The 19,303-nt window shown below is 47.0% G+C and overlaps 6 protein-coding genes and 1 pseudogene across 7 annotated transcripts; 5 read left to right on the top strand and 2 right to left on the bottom strand.

Annotated features, from left to right (window-relative positions):
- Positions 1-17: 17 nt before the first annotated feature.
- On the top strand, positions 18-8,352 carry LOC136183476 (intraflagellar transport protein 172 homolog). The gene is made up of 54 exons (XM_065970130.1): positions 18-96; positions 143-286; positions 341-453; positions 519-627; positions 686-765; positions 827-914; positions 970-1,075; positions 1,131-1,239; positions 1,304-1,427; positions 1,480-1,575; positions 1,624-1,686; positions 1,745-1,843; positions 1,906-1,959; positions 2,013-2,116; positions 2,163-2,248; positions 2,317-2,381; positions 2,438-2,485; positions 2,541-2,606; positions 2,668-3,014; positions 3,066-3,150; positions 3,218-3,310; positions 3,369-3,446; positions 3,499-3,579; positions 3,629-3,796; positions 3,847-3,925; positions 3,985-4,105; positions 4,187-4,282; positions 4,338-4,386; positions 4,433-4,522; positions 4,574-4,671; positions 4,724-4,784; positions 4,841-4,915; positions 4,966-5,082; positions 5,141-5,283; positions 5,335-5,428; positions 5,482-5,546; positions 5,592-5,679; positions 5,733-5,825; positions 5,877-5,933; positions 5,985-6,040; positions 6,101-6,236; positions 6,283-6,378; positions 6,437-6,546; positions 6,604-6,676; positions 6,726-6,812; positions 6,860-7,075; positions 7,132-7,251; positions 7,310-7,405; positions 7,461-7,520; positions 7,567-7,665; positions 7,717-7,773; positions 7,827-7,923; positions 7,979-8,070; positions 8,124-8,352. The coding sequence occupies exons 1-54, from the start codon at positions 58-60 to the stop codon at positions 8,211-8,213; spliced, it is 5,256 nt and encodes a 1,751-aa protein (XP_065826202.1). The 5' UTR covers positions 18-57; the 3' UTR covers positions 8,214-8,352.
- On the bottom strand, positions 8,294-9,780 carry LOC136183488 (josephin-like protein). Its single transcript, XM_065970145.1, has 2 exons — positions 8,685-9,780; positions 8,294-8,628 (listed from the first exon to the last, which is right to left on the bottom strand). Exons 1-2 carry the CDS (start codon positions 8,939-8,941, stop codon positions 8,334-8,336), a joined length of 552 nt encoding a protein of 183 aa, XP_065826217.1. The 5' UTR covers positions 8,942-9,780; the 3' UTR covers positions 8,294-8,333.
- Positions 9,781-9,862: 82 nt separating this feature from the next.
- Positions 9,863-10,996, top strand: LOC136183484 (dnaJ homolog subfamily B member 1 pseudogene; annotated as a pseudogene).
- A 45-nt stretch (positions 10,997-11,041) lies between these two features.
- Positions 11,042-13,499, top strand: LOC136183479 (uncharacterized sodium-dependent transporter HI_0736-like). The gene is made up of 14 exons (XM_065970136.1): positions 11,042-11,125; positions 11,179-11,290; positions 11,342-11,525; positions 11,581-11,692; positions 11,744-11,945; positions 11,998-12,057; positions 12,105-12,207; positions 12,261-12,389; positions 12,437-12,573; positions 12,622-12,713; positions 12,760-12,861; positions 12,915-12,964; positions 13,020-13,137; positions 13,195-13,499. Exons 1-14 carry the CDS (start codon positions 11,093-11,095, stop codon positions 13,411-13,413), a joined length of 1,653 nt encoding a protein of 550 aa, XP_065826208.1. The 5' UTR covers positions 11,042-11,092; the 3' UTR covers positions 13,414-13,499.
- LOC136183481 (uncharacterized) lies at positions 13,434-15,253 on the top strand. Of its 2 annotated transcripts, XM_065970139.1 has the most exons (9): positions 13,436-13,597; positions 13,648-13,740; positions 13,786-14,101; positions 14,152-14,329; positions 14,386-14,484; positions 14,538-14,715; positions 14,768-14,811; positions 14,859-14,962; positions 15,011-15,253. In XM_065970139.1, the coding sequence occupies exons 1-9, from the start codon at positions 13,477-13,479 to the stop codon at positions 15,162-15,164; spliced, it is 1,287 nt and encodes a 428-aa protein (XP_065826211.1). In that variant the 5' UTR covers positions 13,436-13,476; the 3' UTR covers positions 15,165-15,253. The 2 variants fall into 2 exon arrangements, with proteins under 2 accessions (XP_065826210.1, XP_065826211.1); XM_065970138.1 differs by having other exon boundaries at positions 13,434-13,597; positions 13,648-14,101.
- A 287-nt stretch (positions 15,254-15,540) lies between these two features.
- On the top strand, positions 15,541-18,491 carry LOC136183480 (casein kinase I-like). The gene is made up of 9 exons (XM_065970137.1): positions 15,541-15,649; positions 15,703-15,842; positions 15,958-16,068; positions 16,164-16,312; positions 16,893-17,121; positions 17,176-17,346; positions 17,394-17,539; positions 17,589-17,970; positions 18,031-18,491. The coding sequence occupies exons 2-9, from the start codon at positions 15,767-15,769 to the stop codon at positions 18,309-18,311; spliced, it is 1,545 nt and encodes a 514-aa protein (XP_065826209.1). The 5' UTR covers positions 15,541-15,649; positions 15,703-15,766; the 3' UTR covers positions 18,312-18,491.
- Positions 18,042-19,285, bottom strand: LOC136183487 (uncharacterized). Its single transcript, XM_065970144.1, has 2 exons — positions 18,999-19,285; positions 18,042-18,899 (listed from the first exon to the last, which is right to left on the bottom strand). Exons 1-2 carry the CDS (start codon positions 19,283-19,285, stop codon positions 18,530-18,532), a joined length of 657 nt encoding a protein of 218 aa, XP_065826216.1. The 3' UTR covers positions 18,042-18,529.
- Between the last annotated feature and the right edge of the window lie 18 nt (positions 19,286-19,303).

Here is a 19,303-nt window from a genome sequence, read left to right as displayed (position 1 = left end):
ACATACATTAGCGTGCGCGGGCTGTTGCCCTAACGAAGGAGAAAAACACTTTCGAAAATGCATTTGAAGCATTTGCGAAGCCTTTTGGCTCCTCTGGTGAGCGTAGACGACTTTCATGCAGCTGTTCTAACGCGTTTGCTAGGATGGCGCCTCGAAAATCGTTTCCCTGGCTTTTTCGCCGAATAACATGAAATTGGCGATCGCCACGTCGCAACGCGTCATCTACATCTACGACGATGCCGGAGAATGTCGCGACAAGTTCTCGACGAAGCCCGTCGACTCGAAAGTCGGCCAGAAAAGCGAAGAATCGTTCGCTCCGCTCTCACAATTCAAATTTTAGTACGGGAAGCAGAGCTATCAAATCACGGCGTTGGCGTTCAGTCCGGACTCGACCAAACTGGCCGTCGCGCAGACCGATAACGTTGTCTTCGTGTACAAAATAGGAGAAAAATGGTAAGACCGAAATTTTTAATTGGAGCTCACCTAATTTAATTTTTTCTTCTTTTTGTTTCGGTTAGGGGCGAAAAGAAAGCAATTTGTAATAAATTTCTGCAGCACAGCGCCGTCACGTGCCTCGTATGGCCGTCACATTTGCCCTATTTTGTCTGCGGTTGTGCAGACGGCAAAGTCAGTGAAATAATAATAATAATAATGGTTCGTTGCCTTGAGATCAATTTCTCCCCAGGTGCGCTTGGCAAACGTTCAAGCGAACAAAGCGCAGTCAATCTATAGCACGGGACAATACGTTTGCTCTCTAGCCGTGAGGTACAACGAAAGATTCATATCATATATATATATATATATATAAGACTTATTCCTTCATTAGTCCTGATGGAAAAGGAATTATTTCTGGCCACGCCAACAACACTATCGTTCGATACCTCTTCGAAGACGAAGGCGTGGGAGCATCACAGGTTCATAGAGACGAAAGATAGAGCGTCGTCTTAGAGAGAAAATACTTTCAAGCAGGGTCTACTTGCTAAGCACTCGTGCCCACCCTACACTCTTTCGTGGGGATCGACAATCATCGCCGCCGGCTGCGATAGAAAGGTGACGATGTACGGCGACGACGACGGTACGTCGAACAATTGGAAAGAATTCGAATTAGGGTTTTATACCCCGGTGTTTAGGGAAAATTGTTCAGCTGTTCGACTACAGCGGTGAGGACGACGAGAAGGAGTTCATGTGCGCTATAACGAGTCCGACGGGGCAGTCGGCCGTCGTGGGAAGTTTCGACAGGTCTGAGAAGAAATAAATTTAGAGTTATTTATTTTTTTTATCTCTTGGTCTTTTTTTATAAAAGGCTGCGTATTTACAACTATAGTCCTAAGCGGGGCGTTTGGGACGAAGCTCCTAAGAAGGATATACCTCACTTGTACACTATCACCGCGTTGGCGTGGAAAACGGACGGATCTCGGATAGCCGCCGTACGGATTAACGTTAGGAGACTTCGCACGTGCACTCAATTCCCATCTCTAGGGTTCTCTTTGTGGTGCCGTTGAGCTTTTCGACTGCTGCCTCAAAAAAAGCGTTTATAAGAACAAGTTTGAGATGACCTACGTTGGTCTCAGTTCCGTGAGTAAAACAGGGCTGAGACTGAAAAGAAAGACAATGCGTGTACAGGTGATTGTGAAGAATTTGAACAACGGTGCGCGAGTGAATCTCAAGTCTCACTACGGCTATGAAGTGAGATTAAATAATTAATTAGATTGACGGTACGAGCGTTTAGGGCTCGCGTTCTTAGATCGGAAAGGTCAGTATCATGGGAAAAGATCGATATCTCGTCGCCTTTACGACGGATACTCTGCTTCTGGGAGACTTGGTCACGTGTAAACTCAGCGAGGTTTGTGCGAGGAGACGAACGACATGGGGCAGGATGATTAACGGGACTTTTTTTAATTAAAGGTTGCTTGGAAAGGTTCGGGTGGAAATGAAAAATTCTATTTCGAAAACGAGAATGTCTGTAGAAAATGTGGGGTCGAAGGTTTTTTAATGTATGGCTTATTTTTTAGATTTGCATGATATTCAATGCTGGAGAACTTTCCCTGGTCGAGTACGGAATGAACGACCTGTTGGGATCCGTTCGAACCGAATTCATGAATCCGCATCAAATCAGGTTTGTAGAAGGGAGAAGATAGGGGGAAAACTTTAGCGTAATATAGTGTGCGAGTCAACGAAAGGAAGCAGCGAGGCGTCGACGACAACAAGAAGTTGGCCTATTTGATGGACTTGAAAACGGCGGCAGTGGGTGCGTCGTCTTTTCGAATCGGGCCACACAACTTCTCTATTTTTTTTATATTGAACTATCGTTTTTAGTTGATCTCGTCATTGGCTCAACTATAGCGTCGGTTTCTCATGATGCGCGAATTGACTGGCTCGAAGTAAGCGTTGTTCTAACGCATCTTTTCTCTTAGAGACCTGTTTTGCGCTCTCTTAGCTCAATGAAACAGGCCGAAAATTGCTTTTCAGAGACAAACACCAGAAGGTAGTTTATAATAGAGAGGGGAAAGAGAACGCGATACTCCAACTTCCGTATCTAGCTGCATCTTTTTGACGTCGAATCCAGCGTCAAATCGACTGTACTGAACTATTGCTCTTACGTTCAGGCAAGCGCCTTTTTCACCCGCCGAAAAACAAAATTTGAAAATTAAAAAAATTCCCCAACAGTGGGTCCCCCTTAGCGACGTCGTCGTCGCGCAGAATCGCGGCAATCTGTGCGTCTGGTACAACATCGACGCGCCCGAGCAAGTGACGATGTTTCCTCTGCGCGGCGACATCGTCAATTTGGAGCGAAGCGAAGGCAAGACGGAGGTGGTCGTGAACGAGGGCGTCAGCACCGTTTCGTACACGCTCGACGAGGGACTCATTGAATTTCGCACCGCCGTCGACGACGGCGACTACAATCGGGCCGTCGCCTTTTTGGAGATTCTCGAAATGTCGCCCGAGACGGAGGCGATGTGGAAAACGTTGGCTGGACTCAGTCTCGCCGAGAGACAGTTGCACATTGCTGAGAGGTTAGAAACTTAGGCAAGTAGGTTTTTGTGTATTTGGAGGGGTTTTTTTAGGTGTTATGCTGCTCTTGGGGACGTCTCGAAAGCGAGGTATCTGCAGAAAGTCAAGAATCTAGCTGAAAATGCGAGCGCCAGAATGGTATGCGGGCATCTTTGGTCTACTTTAGCTAATTGCGAACGTTCTTCGCTGATTATTATTATTCTAGAATGGCCGGGGCGTGGAGCATTTCATGGTCAAAGCCAAACTGGCAATGCTTGATAAAAACTTTAAACTGGCCGAAAACTTGCTACTGGAACAGGTAATGCGCGTAAAGATTCGTGACTCGACCCGGTGGGGAGAAAGTGTCTTTGCGCAAGGGTTGCGTCGACGAAGTGATGCAAATGTATCAAGACCTTCACATGTGGGACGAGTGTCTCGCCGTCGCCGAAGCAAAAGTGAAGAGAAACCAAACAGAAACGAAAAAAATGACGCGATCAATCTTTTTAGGGTCACGACGAGCTGGAAAATCTCAAAGTTTCCTACTACAAGCATTTGCTTGATAGCGGACAAGAAGAGAAAGCCGGAGAAGTGAGAGCAAGATTTGAACGCTTCTTCTTTTGGACTATTTTCCCATTAGCTTCGCGAAGTTCAGCAGGACTACGTTGGAGCAGTGAATTTGTACATGAAAGCCGGGCTTCCTGCAAAAGCTGCACAGCTGGCTTTATCTCAAGAAGAGTTGTCGACGATGACCGACTTGTTGGACAGAATTGCCGTTGCTCTACTCAGGGCTGGACTCTACGAAAAGGTGAGAAATGATCGTGCGGACCTGCGTTCTAGGTCTAGTAAGGGCTTTAGGCTGGGGACTTGTTCGTCAAAACTAGAAATCACCAAAAGGCACTTGAAGCGTTTAGAAAAGGGAAGGCTTATAGACGAGGTATGCGCAGGGGTGTTTTTTTGGCGTTTTTGTGTTGAATGGGCCGCATCTTTTGTTAGCTGTTGAGTTGGCTAGATCGGCTTTCCCAAACGACGTCGTCTCTTTGGAAGACGAATGGGGAGACTATCTTGCGTCGCAGAAGCAATACGACTCGGCGATCAGCCACTTCATTGAAGCCGGGTGAGAAAAAACAAGTAGAATAAACACTTGTGACTTCTAGAACCTTGAACTTTTTTCATTGCCCTCTTTCTCTCTTTATAGTCACTCCATAAAAGCCATAGAAGCGGCTATACAAGCCAAGCAATGGGCAAAGGCCGTCCAAATTGTCGAGCTGCAAGAAGACACGGTCGCAGCACGGTACAGAAACATTATTCGTAGTTTTTTATACGCAGTAGTCGCAACTTTTATATAGATACTATCGTCAACTAGCAGTTCACTACGTTTCAGTGCGAGACTACCAGGTAAGGTCTTTCTTATCTTTCTATGTTTTCTGGAAATTCTTTCCAGGCTGCCGAGCGTTATTTCGTCAAGGGTGGACTCGCCCAAGACGCTATTGACATGTACAAAGCGGCCAACATGTGGGATGAAGCTCACAAGGTATCAAAATTTTTGACAAAATTTAATTTCATGTCTGTTTTCTCTATTCAGCTTGCTGTGACGTGTATGAAGCCGGAAGAGGTCGCCGTTTTGTACATAGGTCAAGCGAAGGAAATGGAGTCGCAGGGAGCGTATCACGAAGCAGAAAAGTCAGTCGATTTTCCTGTACGATAATACGGTAAATAAACGCTCACGTTGCAGGCTTTACGTCACCGTCAACGAGCCCGACTTGGCAATCCAAATGTACAAGAAAGTCCGACAGGTTTTCAGCTATTCTATTAATTAAAATCTCGTGCGCATCGATATTTGTTTCCACAGTACGACAGCATGATTCGACTCGTCGCAGCGCATCATCCCGATCTCATAGTTGACACGCATCTCCACTTAGCCAAGGTCTCGTCGCTCTTGCCGACTTCAAGTGCATCGATCACCGTTTTATGCAGGAACTCGAAGGCGAAGGGCAGATGAAACAAGCCGAGCAGCACTACTGCGATGCGAAGGACTGGAGAGCGGCCGTCAATATGTTTAGGAACAATGACATGTGGGAAGATGCTTATAGAGTAGGCGAGAATTGTTTTTCGTGTACTGCACTAGTAGTGGTGGTGGTGGTGGTAATAGGTTGCTAAGCAGCACGGTGGAGCGAACGCTGCCAAGCAAGTTGCCTACTTGTGGGCCAAGAGTTTGGGCGGCGATTCTGCGATTCGTCTTCTGACGAAATTTGGTTTGCTTGAAGCTGCTATGGAATATGCCGCTGAAAATGGGTAAATTCATTATTTTTTTTATTATTTTGGGTGCTGTGATGGTGCTTTTAGCTCGTTTGAATTTGCTTTTGAGCTTGCGCGGTCAGCTGGTAAAGGAAAATTGCCTGAAATTCATTTGAAATATGCCATGTTTTTGGAAGACGAGGCATGACGAAACTTTCTTTTTTTACGTGTCCTAATTTTCTATTATTCTATCAGGGAAAGTTTCAGGAGGCTGAAAGTGAATTTGTCAAGTCCGGAAAGCCAAAAGAAGCAGTTTTGATGTATCCTTGTACTTCCCAATAAAAGATATCTCACTTCGCTTTTAGGTACGTTCATAATCAGGACTGGAAGAGCGCTCAACGCGTCGCTGAAGAATACGATCCTTCGAGCGTTGCTGACGTTCTCGTTGGCCAGGTTCGTTCATCCAAAACTAACTCTTTGGCCAAAAGAATATCCGCACTGGGCAGGCGCGAGTATCTTTCGAAAGCAAAGACTATCAGGCTGCAGAATCGTTTCTCCTTAGAGCACAGAGACCCGAACTTGCTCTGAAATATTACAAGGTAGAGAATAGCTGCTGGGTTGGGATTTGTTCATCTCTCCGTCTTTCTCAGGAAGCGAATATGTGGACGGACGCCATCAGGGTGGCAAAAGACTATCTCCCGGCCAAAGTCGATTCTTTTCTTTAGTCTTTCTTGTCTCTAATTCTCGAGATCCTTTAGCTACCTCGGCTCCAGAAAGAGTACGAGATTTACGTGAATAGTTCCAAAGGAATTAAGTGCGTAGTAGTAGTAGTACAATTGAGAAATTCTGAAAAGGAACGTTGTTTTCTTTGCAGAACGACGGAGGAACTTGTCGCTCCGGCCAAAACGTGGGAGCAGAACGGCGACTATTCGAGAGCCGTCAACGCGTACATGAAGATCACGGTCCAACAGAGCTCCGACTACGATTTTCTGGCTCACTGTTGGAAGAAGGTGATATTGTGCGAATAGTTTATAATGAAGCCATTTCTTACTTTAGGCCACTGAATTGGCTATAAAATTTCTTCCTGACGATGCGCCCGACGTCGCTTCGACGGCCTGCGAACGACTCGCTGAAATAGAGAGATACGAAGAGGTGATCGTTTTGAATTTTGCCTGTGAGGGGGAAATACAGTAGGAGCTTTTTTTCTTAGGCGGCTGAACTCTTTGTGGGTGTCGAAATGATTCAAGAGGCAATCGATATGTACGTCCGAGGGGAAATGTGGAATTTGGCTAAGGACACGGCCGCTCAAATGGCTCCACAGTATACGAATAAAAAAATAACACTTTGTGGCACCGCCTCAATCCTCTCACCACCTAGATTCTCGAAATACGTCTCAACGAAATACAAAGAATTTTTGAGAAAACGCGGTGGCGTAGAGGACGCGAAGGCGGTAATAGTCGTCTCTATATCCGAGAGTATAGGCTAAGTCTTTGTCGCAGCTCGTCGGAGAGGATCCCATTGCCGGACTCGACATGCTTGCGAGGCAGGGAGAATGGGAACGATGCTTGAAGCTGGCCGGACAACAGGTAAAAATCGTTCGTTTCTACTTCCGTATGTCTTATTTGTCGTGTAGGGCTCCGAAGTGCTCGACAAGTACGTCGCCCTGTACGCAGCTCATCTCATCAAGTCCGGAAAGCCCGTCGAAGCTCTGAGCGTCTTTTCCAAGCACGGAGCCCCGGGCAACATGCAGAATTTCAACATTTATAAGCGTCTCGCGCTGGATCTGTTCGGCTTAAGCACGGGGAAGTACGGTGTTTGGGCTTCGCTGAGAGACATGATGTTTGCTCTCGTCAGTAAAAAAATGACCGAGATTTGACGCTTGCGACGTCTTTTTTTCTTGTCTAGACCGACGACGTCATGCGGTCGTCTCGTGCGGAAACGGCAGCGGCTCGGGAATTCGAAGAGTATTTGATTATAGCTCACTACTATTCCGTGCGAGCAGCGTGTCACGGTCAAAAGTCCCTGGTAAAGAAGACGATTTTTATCGACTTGTCGCGTGGTATTTATTAATTTTTCCTTTTAGGACGAAATTGCTGCTAAGATAAGCGTTTCTCTCTTGAGACATTCAGACGTTGTTCGTGCCGATAAAGCCTTTTTTGAAGCTGGAAAGGCTGCACAGGCATGGCAGTGTTGTATATCCTTTTTTCAAATTACCCGAATATTTATCGTTCCAGGCTGTTGGATGGGAAAGCATGGCTTTTGTTTTCTTCAATCACTTCTTGGATTTGTGCGAAGTGAGGCACTGACGTTAGGTATTGCAGTTCTAATGCCCATCTCTAGGCAATTGACGAAGGAAGTCTCGATACGATTGACAACAGCGATTTCGCCGACACTGATATACCCTTTGAAGTACCCCTACCCGAAACTCCAATCATTTCCGTACGTTGAAACGACTTGCCTTTTATTTTTGAGTGATTCTGATAATCGTAGGAGGATAAAAGGGAAGAAATAAAGGAGTGGGTCTTGGCAGTTTCCGTCGATCAACAGGTGATGATGATACTCCCCTCTGGGGCTTGCACAAGCAATTGAATTGCCTATAGATTGAACAATCCCTGACTAAAGACGAACGAGGTACGTACGAAGCTTCTCTCGTCGCTGCCGACACGAAGGTGAAGTCGCCACCATGCGTAGTAACAGGTGAGTGTTCTCGCTGTGGAATTGTCGCGTCGAGGCGGGAATTGGATTTCTCAAGGTTATCCGGTTTTGCGAAATCATCTTGATTTCAAAAATCGCGACCGAGTCGCTTTCAAAGACGACTGGAACAAGTTCGTCATGGCAACAAAGGTGGCGTAAAAATCATCAATAATTAATAATAATAATCAATAAGTGTTGTATAGGTGTCCAGCAGTCCCGAGTGCCAAGACGTGCTTCAATTCCTAGGCAAATGGTGCGGCGCACCACAGAACCTTGCCTACTCCTTTCAATAGTAATGTCTCTGCCGGGAAAATTGACGTGACGTGAGTTCCTTTACGGTGGTGGTACATACCTATTACGTATAATACATAAATCACTTGGTAGCCCGTAAATGTGGGGATCTCTTTATTTCTTTATTCTTTCCATACTAAACTATCGTCTACGTCATCAGCTACAACAAGTATTAAATTCCGGTCAGGGAGTTTGAGTTCCCGGCTAAGATAATTGATCATGTCCTCGTCGGATCCTATTAGTGACGGAGAATTCTGTAGCGAATCGAAATTGTAAAAATTGCCTTCGATTCGTCGAAATGAAATCCAGTGCCGTCGATCAACGCAAGGGCGCAGAAAATTCAGAAATTTAAAAGTAGGCGCCGGCACATTCAAGATGAAACCGAGCAGAAACTCGGTTTCGACCTGACTCAACGACCTAATTATAAATATCGATATTTTGAGACGAAATATCGGAGAAACATCGAACCTCACCTCCTCTGGTCGAACCAGAGACCTTTATACCCCTTACTCTGCAGAGCGAAGAGAATGACATTGACGTCGTAGTTTCCCAAGCCGAGCCAACTCCGGTGCGGATTGAATATCGTCCGATTCGGACACAAACGCCGGCATATTTCGTCGAGTGACGCTTTACAGAATGCCGAAGAGTTCTGAAAAAGGCAATTCAAGCAGTGAAGGGCGCACAATTGGAATCGCTGTTTCTCGAAGACGACACCATCCATTGACGTCATCTCTTACGTCATGGTGACTTTAACGCGCGCGCGTTCCGCAGTGAGAAGATATTCTAGGATAGTGATGTCATGTCACGAAAGAAGAGTTCTTGCGTCACTCTACGTAACGACACCAGTCTGTCAACACCGTTCCAATGGGCAAGGACTACTACGAAATACTGGGCGTCCCTCGCAACGCGTCGGAGAAAGACATCAAAAAAGCGTATCGACGCTTGGCTCTAAAACACCACCCGGACAAAAACGTCAACGATCCCCGTGCTGCTGAGAAATTCGTGGAAATAGCCAAAGCCTACGAAGTCCTATCGGATCCGAAAACGCGCGACATCTACAACAGAGGTGAAGAGGGTCTCGGGGAAAGCTCTCTAGTATGGCGTGATATATTCCGGCAAGAAATTCCAGTGCGCATTTTATTTATTTCATTTTAGATAAATTATCTATTTCAATTTTTCGATATTCTGCTTGGAAGATAATTTTATTATTTTTAATATGTATTTTAATATTTTTTTGGAGGAGAGATCTGTATTACATGAAATATAATAATAAAATATTCAAACAACATAAAAAATTATGACGTCACAGTATGGTATGCACTCGCGTACGGTAAGCGGTGGGAGGCTTTGCATGATGGCAACACGGTGAACACCGGGCCATCATTCTCTAGTAAAATATTCAAATTACCTTTTGGATGTTTTCTGTGTTCACGGCATATCCACGTGGGCTCCGGTGCGGATTGAAAATCGTCCGATTCGGACACAAATGCCGGCATATTTCGTCGAGTGACGCTTTCGAAAATGCGGAGTAGTCCTGAAGAAGACAATTCAATCAGACGACCGTCGATATATATAGGGCTCTGGATGACGCCATCCATTGACGACGTCATGGCGACGCCCTGTGACCGATTTAACGTGCGCGCGTTCTTGAGAAGATTCCAGAAATCGCCCCAACATTCGACATGCTTACATTAGGCGCCCACCGACACCAGAGCGTCAATCTGGCAACACCGTTCCAATGGGCAAGGACTACTACGAAATACTGGGAGTCCCTCGCAACGCGACGGAGAAAGACATCAAGAAAGCGTATCGACGCTTGGCTCTAAAACACCACCCGGACAAAAACGACAACGATCCCCGTGCCGCCGAGAAGTTCAAGGGCATAGCCGAAGCCTACGAAGTCCTTTCAAATCCAAAAACGCGCGACATCTACGACAAATACGGCGAAGAGGGTCTCAAAGGCAGCAGCGGAGGCGGGGGCGGGACTCCGGGGAACGCCCACGACTTCTCGTCGTTTTCTTTTTCGAACGTCGATCCATTTCAGACGTTCTTTCGCGTCTTTAGCCGAGGCGGTCAAAGCGGGCTTTCGTCGGGCGGTTTCGATGGTTTCGGGGGCGGCGACGACGGAGTTTTTATGAATTTGTCGAATTTTGGTTCCGGCCGGAAGCGCGATCCGCCTATCGAACGCGATCTCTACGTCAGTCTCGACGACGTATTGAACGGCTGCGAGAAACGCATCAAAGTGACGCGAACCGTTTACAACGAAGATCCGCGCACGTGCCACGGCGAAGAGAACGTCCTCACGGTGACGGTGAGAAAGGGTTGGAAAGCGGGAACGCGCGTTACGTTTCCCGAGGCGGGCGATCAATACCCCGGTCGAATACCTGCGGACATTGTATTCACAATTCGCGACAAACCGCATCCGGTTTTCAAGCGAGAGGGCAGTGACGTGCGCTACGTTGCTAATATTGGGCTTCGGGACGCGCTATTGGGATGCAGCGTAGAGGTGCCGGCTCTCGAGCCAGGGGTTCGTGTACCTGTCGATTGTCATTCTGTTGTCAAGCCGGGTAGCACTATTGTGGTACCTGGATGTGGTCTGCCGTATTCGAAAGATCCGTCAACGCGAGGAGACCTTATTGTTGAGTTTAGTGTTGTTTTTCCTGATCAGCTGCCACATGACAGTCAGCTGCTCATAGCAAATGCATTGCCACCTGTTAGTGTTAGGTAAAAAACGAATCACTTGCGTGTAGGATAGGATTTATTGTCAATAAATTATTTTGAATTACCTCTTGGGTGTTTTCTGTGATCACGGTGTATCCACGTGGGCTGTACTCACACTGCGGCTCATTCTCGCCTCCGTTCACGTGCCTCGCAAGACAACATGGGCGGTGTCGACGATGATCCTCCAGAAACGGTTAGTCTGTCCGGAAAAAAAATTGTATTCTAGAGACTGCGATTGTCTCTTAGCCTATGTTCAAGTCCAAGTTGGGCTTGGTTTTGTCCTGCTTGGGTTGCGTCATTGGAACGGGGAATATATGGCGTTTTCCTCGAATCGTTGCTCAGAATAGTGGAGAAGAAGGTAGGTTAGTTCGTCGTCAAAGAAGCGTCAAATGAGACGGTGCTTCCTTAGGTGGATTGGCGTTTCTTCTCGTCTGGGCCCTTGGCTTGTGGGTTTGGTCCATACCGGTCATTCTCATTGAGTACGCCGTCGGAAGATACAGCCGTAAGACGGTCGTGGGAGCGTTTGAGCACTTCCACGGGCCTTGGTACGTCTGGATGGGCGGATGGATGGCAATTGCTACCTTAGGCGTTGCGTAAGAATTCCGCTGATTGTCGTCGACTGTCACAGAGTTATTTCATCTACATTAGGGGATACTATGCGGTTATTGTAGGCTGGTGTTTCTACTACACGGCTTTTAGTTGCTTTAATAGCCTTCCCACAACGCTAAACGAGTCTCGTACAGAGTGGGATTATCTTCAAGTCAATTAATTCCTTCTCATAATTAGAACAAATCGTATATATTTTCCTTAGGATAGCAACTGGCCAATTGTCTGCCACGCCATCGGATGTGTGCTAGCGGGAATCTCTATAATAAAAGGAGTCAAGACAATTGAAACTATCAACAAAATCATCGTTCCTTTGCTACTCGTTATTGTGCTATTTTCTACGGCGTGGGCACTCAGTCTTCAGTACGCCTACGAAGGCATTACCTATCTATTTTCCCCTGACTGGAGTAAGTAGAAAATCTTCGACTTGTGTTTTTAATTGTCGTTGAATACGACCAGGTGTGTTGAAAACGCCACAAGCGTGGATCGATGCCGTAACGCAGAATGCTTGGGATACAGGTAAAGGGAGGGCTATTGATAGAGAATCATCCAACATGCGTGTCAAGGTGCCGGAGATGGATTATTTCTTACATATGCTACTTATATGAGAAGACACGACGGAATCGTTTCTATGGGAACTGTGACCCCGATTGCAAATAATTTTGTTAGGTTAGTTAGAGGCTAACCAGCAAATAGATACATACAGTCGCGTTGTCTTGCAGTCTTTGTTGTGGCATCATGACGTTCTGCAACGTCTTCTCTGTGCTCAGTCTAACGGGATACACAAGACGCGAAATAGTGCCTATATTGAAGGACAGTGGACCAGCGGCCACTGGATTGACTTTTATATGGTACGAGATCCTCCGCGCATGCCGTTAGTTGACATTTGTTTTGGAAGGATGCCGTTGTTGTATGCGGAAATGACAGCTGGGCGTTTTTTGGCTGTGCTATTCTTTCTATCCTTGGCTTTTGCCGGATTCAGCTCTCTCATAGCAACTTTCGAACTTCTTGCTCTTGTCTTGGAGAATATGGGAGGTAGTACACTATGTTTTGTCAATACTCTGATAACCACTATTGACTTAGTGTCTCGAATCGTTTCTGCTATTGTTGTGACTATTGTAACGTTTGGCATAGGCGCACCATCAGCTCTAGACGTGAACTACCTCGTTGGTCAGGTAATGTCAGCTACGTAGACTATGGATTTATCTTTATTTCTTTTAGGACGAAGTTTGGTCTTTTGCACTAATTCCAAGCGGTCTGATGCTGGTCGGATTGGTCGTCAAATTCGGCGCTGATAGGTTTCGGGCCGTTTGTGTGAATGAGGTTGGGTTTGAGCACCTCTTAATTAAATACTAATAAAAACCTTTTGTAATTAGTTTGGTACGGACGACTGGAAACTTCGCAAAGCGTGGAACTTCGCAATAATGTATAAACTTTTTCTTACAACTGACCACTGCATTCTCCTAATCCCATATGCGCAGGATTGTGACTCCTCTCGTTGGATTGACAGTACTCATCTGGTGGATAGTAGACACAATCAAAGATGTACCTGACTGGTACACGTTCGAAATGGACAGCCTCATGATGACATTCTTACAGGTAAAGTCTACAGTACTGGATTGATAAATTGCTAGCAAACCCGTCGATTTTTTTCAGTGGGGCATTGCCTTTATTTTACTTTTGAACGCAAACCATATTTATGCACGATACTTCTCCCGCAACTCGACTAATAAAGGGAGACCGAACAAAGAAAACGTCGAGCTGGCTTCGTCACAATTGCCAAAAAAGTCCATGAAGGAGGAGACCGAGACTAGCGGACTGTTTGACAGTCAAGCTGAAGACAGTTCGTTTATAAAATCGACTTCGTCCGTTTGATAAGAGCTGCATGTGACGTCATAACCCAATCGCTGTTATTTGCTACAGTAAAGCGCGCAAGTCATGAAGGAATTCGTGTTCTACTACGACATCGTTTGTCCTTTTGCTTACGCTGCAAGCAGAATAGTTGAAAATCTTGCTCGCAGAACAAATGCATCGATCAAATGGCGTCCAGTCCTCCTAGGTAAGACCAAACGCCTTCGCTCGATTCCACTCGCTCCAAACTCAACCTAGGCGGGCTTTACGACCTCTCGCGTGCTCCCCAAGGCAAGGACGGCTCGGCGTACTCCGTCATGCCGCAGGCAAAGCGCAGGCTATTGACGAAAGGTAGAGACTTCCAAAGAGAAAACAGAAGAAATCGTTCTCCTTTAGATTTTATGCTGAGCATGAAGAGAAACGGCTTATCGCTGACTGTTCCGGCTAGTCATCCACAGAAAACGTTGAATGCGATGCGCTTGATTGCATCGACCGAACCAGACAGCGGTCTCAGAGTGAAACTCACTCATTCTCTCTATGAAGCGTACTGGCAAAAGCACGCTGATGTCACTGATAGCCAAGTGCTGCAATCCATCGCAGCATCGATTGGATGGAGTTTTTCGGACATTCGTCAGCAGATTGAGCAGGGGAGAGAAAGTCTGAAGCAGAATACACACGAGGCGTTTACTAGGGGAGCGTTTGGCGTGCCGAGGTAGGGAGACCGGGTATTAGTATTATTTTTTATTATTTTTTGCTGTCTAGTTTCTGGGTTAATGATCGTTTGTATTGGGGAGTCGATAGAATGCATTTTGTGGAGAGAGTGCTTGGAAACGAGAGTGCGAGTCCACTTCGATTGGCATTTCCTGACGTCGGACGGAAGGGTCACCTGACTTTCTACTACGACTTTTCGAGCCCGTGGAGCTATTTAGGAAGCCAGAAAGTACTGCAGTTCTTTAGAATTTCAATATAATATATTTTATTATTTATTAATGTTAGATCTATGGTCTGTTGAAGAGCCTAGCTCCCATTGATGTGACAGTGGAGTGGGTACCAATTCTCGTTGGGGCTCTATTCAAAGAGATTGGCACTCCAGTTGTGAGCACGTGGTCTGACTGACAGACGTATCTCTCTCTCTAGCGCTCTTCTAGGTTCCTCTCTTAGAAGTGCCTGAAATCAAGCGGGCATACGGAGAACAGGACCTACAGGATTGGATTGCCGATGCGGGACATGTCCCATTTCGAACACCAAGCACGTTTCCCATTCGAAGCGTATCGGCCCTTCGCGTCGCTCTCGTGGAAAAAAGCGACAGACTAAGAGACACGATATGTGAGTTCGAAACGAGACGTCGCATGCCTAAGAGAGACAGAACCTAATTTAGACAAAGCCGCTTGGGTTGACGATCGAGACATATCGAAAGAAGATGTAGGAGGGTTCACACATACATGCTTGGTTATACGTACATTTTATAGGTGTTATGCCGTTTGCTTGATGAGTCTGGATTCGATGGGAAGGGATTGCTGACTGAGGCTCAAAAACCAGAGACCAAAGAGCAGCTCAGGGTCAACGTTGCTAGGTAACGTGGCTGGGAGTTTCGTTACGCGATATGACTTCCGCGTTTCAGAGCTATTTCTGCTGGAGTGATTGGAGTTCCTAGCTTCCAGGTTAACGGAAATCCGTACGTAATTTGGGGCCAGGATAGAATGAATGTTGTCGCTGATTTACTTTGTGGTTGGACTTTGCCCGAAGACGTTGTCACTTTGGAGGCTAATATGTAAATGTTTTTTCTTTTGTATGGCTATTTTATACTGTGTAGCAAGCTATCCACGCATAATGACAAATTGAATTAGACAGGTAATAGACCACAGCCCCACGCATTGAATCAGAGTGAAGACTGACCGCAATTTTTTCATCAGTCTTTCTTGATTAAGTGTTATACCATAAAAGTTTTCTTGTATTCATGATCGAAATCTGGGTGCGTGGCGGAAGTGCTCTCTTGCCTTATATATGAAACTTTTTATAATGAAATAATGCATTTGCTTCCGCGCTGAACGCTGCGTTAGCAAAGTTTTTCCTTTGGGTACTTTCGACGCTTCGGGTCATATTGAATGTATGTAATGCATTTAGTGGTTGATGACGACGCTTATACGGGCCATTCCTATTGAGCTACTCTTTGTTGTTCTTCGTATTTCGTCGTCGGTATCCGTCGAAATCTCGTCCATCCGTCGTCGTCGCTTCTCGTCCGCGTGGCTAAAGGACTCTAGTAAGCCACTCGAAAGTGTTCGAAGCGAATCCAACAAAGATTCGCCTCGCTAGAGCCGACTCCTCCCTCGTTCTCGAGTCTTTATGCCCGTACGCTAAACGAGGAAGCGACGAAAAAATGGAACTTCGAGTCGGCAACAAATACCGTCTCGGTCGCAAGATAGGCAGCGGTTCATTCGGCGACATCTACCTCGGTACGTAAAGAAAAAGAAAGCGGGGGGGAAGATGAAAGGGGAGGAGGGAGCCACCCGTTTTTTTTTTCGCTCCCCCGTTCCCCACCCCTTCGTCGTTGATCCGCGATTTCTATAGGAACGAACGTCTACTCGGGCGAAGAGGTGGCAATCAAGCTAGAATGCGTCCGCACGCGCCACCCACAGCTTCACATCGAAGCGAAATTCTACAAAATAATGCAAGGCGGTGGTACGAGAAGAAAACGACGCGATTCGCGCGCTCGCGAGCGATCTAACCGACCGTTTTTTTTCCCCCCTCCCCTTTCCCCCCGCGCGTCTGTCTAGTCGGCATTCCCCACATCAGGTGGTGCGGCGCCGAAGGCGACTACAACGTTCTCGTCATGGAACTTCTCGGACCGAGTTTGGAGGATTTGTTTAATTTCTGCTCGCGAAAGTTCAGCGTGAAAACCGTTCTCCTCCTCGCCGATCAGCTGGTGAGAACGAACGCGTGAGAATATATGAAGGGGGGACAACGCCTATTTACTTACATTCGCTCTCGACGATTTTTTTGAGGGTTGGGTGTCGCGGCGGGTAAAGTGGGTTAGCCCGCCTTCCGATCGTCCCATCAGTGGTTTCCCCTCGCGACGGACCCGGACTCTAATAACATTTCCTAAACCCACGCTTTTTTGGTCCTTTTTTCTCTCCTATATTGTAAGAACCTCCTCGACGAAGGATTTAGAAAGCGATAGAGAAAGAGTTAGGGTTGGTCGCTTTCCACCTCTTCGAGGCTTCTGTCCCCGCTTGGTTGATTTCGTTACGAAGGCATTCATTAGGGAGCCCCTTTGTGAAATATGCTAATAGGCCGTCTGGGACTCTTGTTCTCATTTGAGAAACTGATCGGGGATTGTTGCCGTGGAACCGACGGTTCCTGCGGCGAGGATTTGCGACAAGACGGCGTTTGATTTTGACTGGGTAGACGGGGGGACGGAATCCGTAGAGTGTACAGACAGGGGCGCATATTGATACCACGTTTGCATTCATTGGGATGCCAGCTGGGACTCCTTCCCTTTGCAGATAAGTCGCGTGGAGTACGTTCACTCGAAGAACTTTATTCATCGCGACATCAAGCCCGATAACTTTCTCATGGGCTTGGGAAAGAAAGGCAATCTCGTCTACATCATCGATTTCGGATTGGCGAAGAAGTATCGCGATCCGCGAACCCATCAACATATACCCTATCGAGAGGACAAGAATTTGACGGGAACGGCGCGCTACGCGAGCATCAATACGCATCTGGGCATCGGTAAGGGGGCGTCGAGATGGATTATTTATTTATTTATTTTATGTCGTTACTTAGAACAAAGTCGTCGCGACGATTTGGAGTCGCTCGGTTACATGCTCATGTATTTCAATTTGGGTTCGTTGCCTTGGCAGGGGCTCAAGGCGGCGACAAAAAAGCAGAAATATGACAGAATCAGCGAGAAGAAAATGTCGACGCCAGTTGATTTTCTTTGTAAAGGATTTCCTGGTATGTTATTATTATTATTATTATTATTTAATTGATTTTTCCTTTAGCTGAATTTGCTACGTATCTAAATTTTTGCCGATCGCTCCGATTCGACGACAAGCCCGATTATCACTATCTCCGACAGCTCTTTCGGAATCTCTTCCATCGACAGAACTTCACCTACGACTACGTCTTCGACTGGAACACGTTGAAAGTAAGAAAAATGATGATTTTAATGCTTCGGACTCAGAGAAAATCACCAGGGGGATAAGAGAGGAGGTCATCATCATCACCATCACCACCACGGCGGCGGTGGTGGCCGCGAGAACGATCCAGATCACAGGGAACATAGAGAACATAAAGACAAGGCGGCGGCGGCGGCGGCGGCGGCGGCGCAGGGGCCACCGGCGGCGGCTGCAGCGCCGCCTCTCGCTCAAATGCCCTATACTTCTGGACACGGGTATCCCGGTGTCATGGTCGATCCTCTTCCGACAAGCGCGCCTTTGAAGTCCGAACATCTGATGATGCAGCGTTCGGGTACGAGTCGGCAAGTGCCGCCGACTGGCGCCGCCGCCGCCGCTCAGGCGGCGATGTCGCGGCGACAGGACATGTTTTCCGCTCCGGGGCCTCATCAGCCAGCGCCGAGTAAAGAGAGACGAATAGGGGGATAAGTTCTTAGGGGGTATAAGGGTTCTTTTTTTTTAGTTCAGTCTACGCTTCACTCTTACTATCCGCGTGAGCCGCCGAATCATAAGGAGAAGAGAAGCAAGCGCGTGCACGAGTCGAAGAATGCTGTTGTTGGCGTTTCGGGGGATCGACGGACGGCGGGAATTCCGTCGTCGTCGTCGGCGCAAGCCGTTCAGGGAACGATGGGTAGCTCCATGCAGGCTGTTCAGGGATCGGGAACGCGAGGAAAGACGCGAGAGGGGGAGATGCACACGAGCCGAACGAGGCAGTCCCGAAGAGAAAAGGATTATGGACAATAGGGGTGTAGATGACGGGATATTATCAATTTTGGGAGAAGAGGGGATGGGAAACAAGGGGTTTTAGGCGGGATATAATTTATTGTTCTAAGTAGACGTGTTAGAGGACGGATAGACGTTGTTTATAGTGTGTACAATTGGCTTGTGGCATTGCACTGATTTAAATTTTAAATTTTAAAATGACGGCGACTGTTGGGAGACGAGAGAAAAAAAGGTTTCAATTATAGGTTCAATACACACGCGCCGCGAAGTTGTCCGCACGCCGGATCAATGGTTTTCATGGCGTTGTAGAGTCGTTCCAGGGTCACCCATCCAACGGGAGTCGTCTGCCAAGTATCGAGCACCAGGGCCACGTCTTCGTCCTCGTGATAGCCGCCAAGGGGGCTGAAATGGCAAATCGGTTCCTGCTCGAGAACGGACATGTCGTAGTTGACGATGATCCTTTTGTTTTTGCTTCCTAGGCAGTCCTTCAGAAGGGAGCGAAACGACGACAGTGTCATCATGCCATCCGATGAGCCAGGACGATGAAGATGAGGATTGAAGTCCAGCGCTTTTGCCAATTCAAAAATTTGATCCAACGTCAAACCCTCCCTAGAAAAAGACTCTGTACTCGGTGAAAACTCGTACCTAATTCAATTTTTTTCCACCTCTGACTACAGATGTTTATTTTACTAGAGTGTTTCAGCTTACTTTGCGACGATTTCTCTGTCCACTGCCTTCCTCGCTTGCTCGACTGTAAAGAAATCCTCCTCTTGGAAGTCTTCTGCAAGCGGTCCAGCGTAGTTCTTTCGCACTTCTTTGTCGAGCGAATTCGAACAGATGATCAAGCTCACCACGCCACAATACGTGTTATGGCGCTGTTTCACGAAGGCATTCTTCATGTTTTTCAGGTGATCACTGAACGGACCATCTTGAGCCAATTTCAAGAGTTCTTGGCCTCTTTCTGATTCGATGGGAATGACAACGCCCGCATTCATTTTTGATAGTCCGGGACC

Source organism: Oscarella lobularis, chromosome 2, assembly GCF_947507565.1.
Source record: "Oscarella lobularis chromosome 2, ooOscLobu1.1, whole genome shotgun sequence".
Taxonomy (NCBI): Eukaryota; Metazoa; Porifera; class Homoscleromorpha; order Homosclerophorida; family Oscarellidae; genus Oscarella; species Oscarella lobularis.
This window is presented reverse-complemented; position numbering and strand designations above follow the sequence as displayed.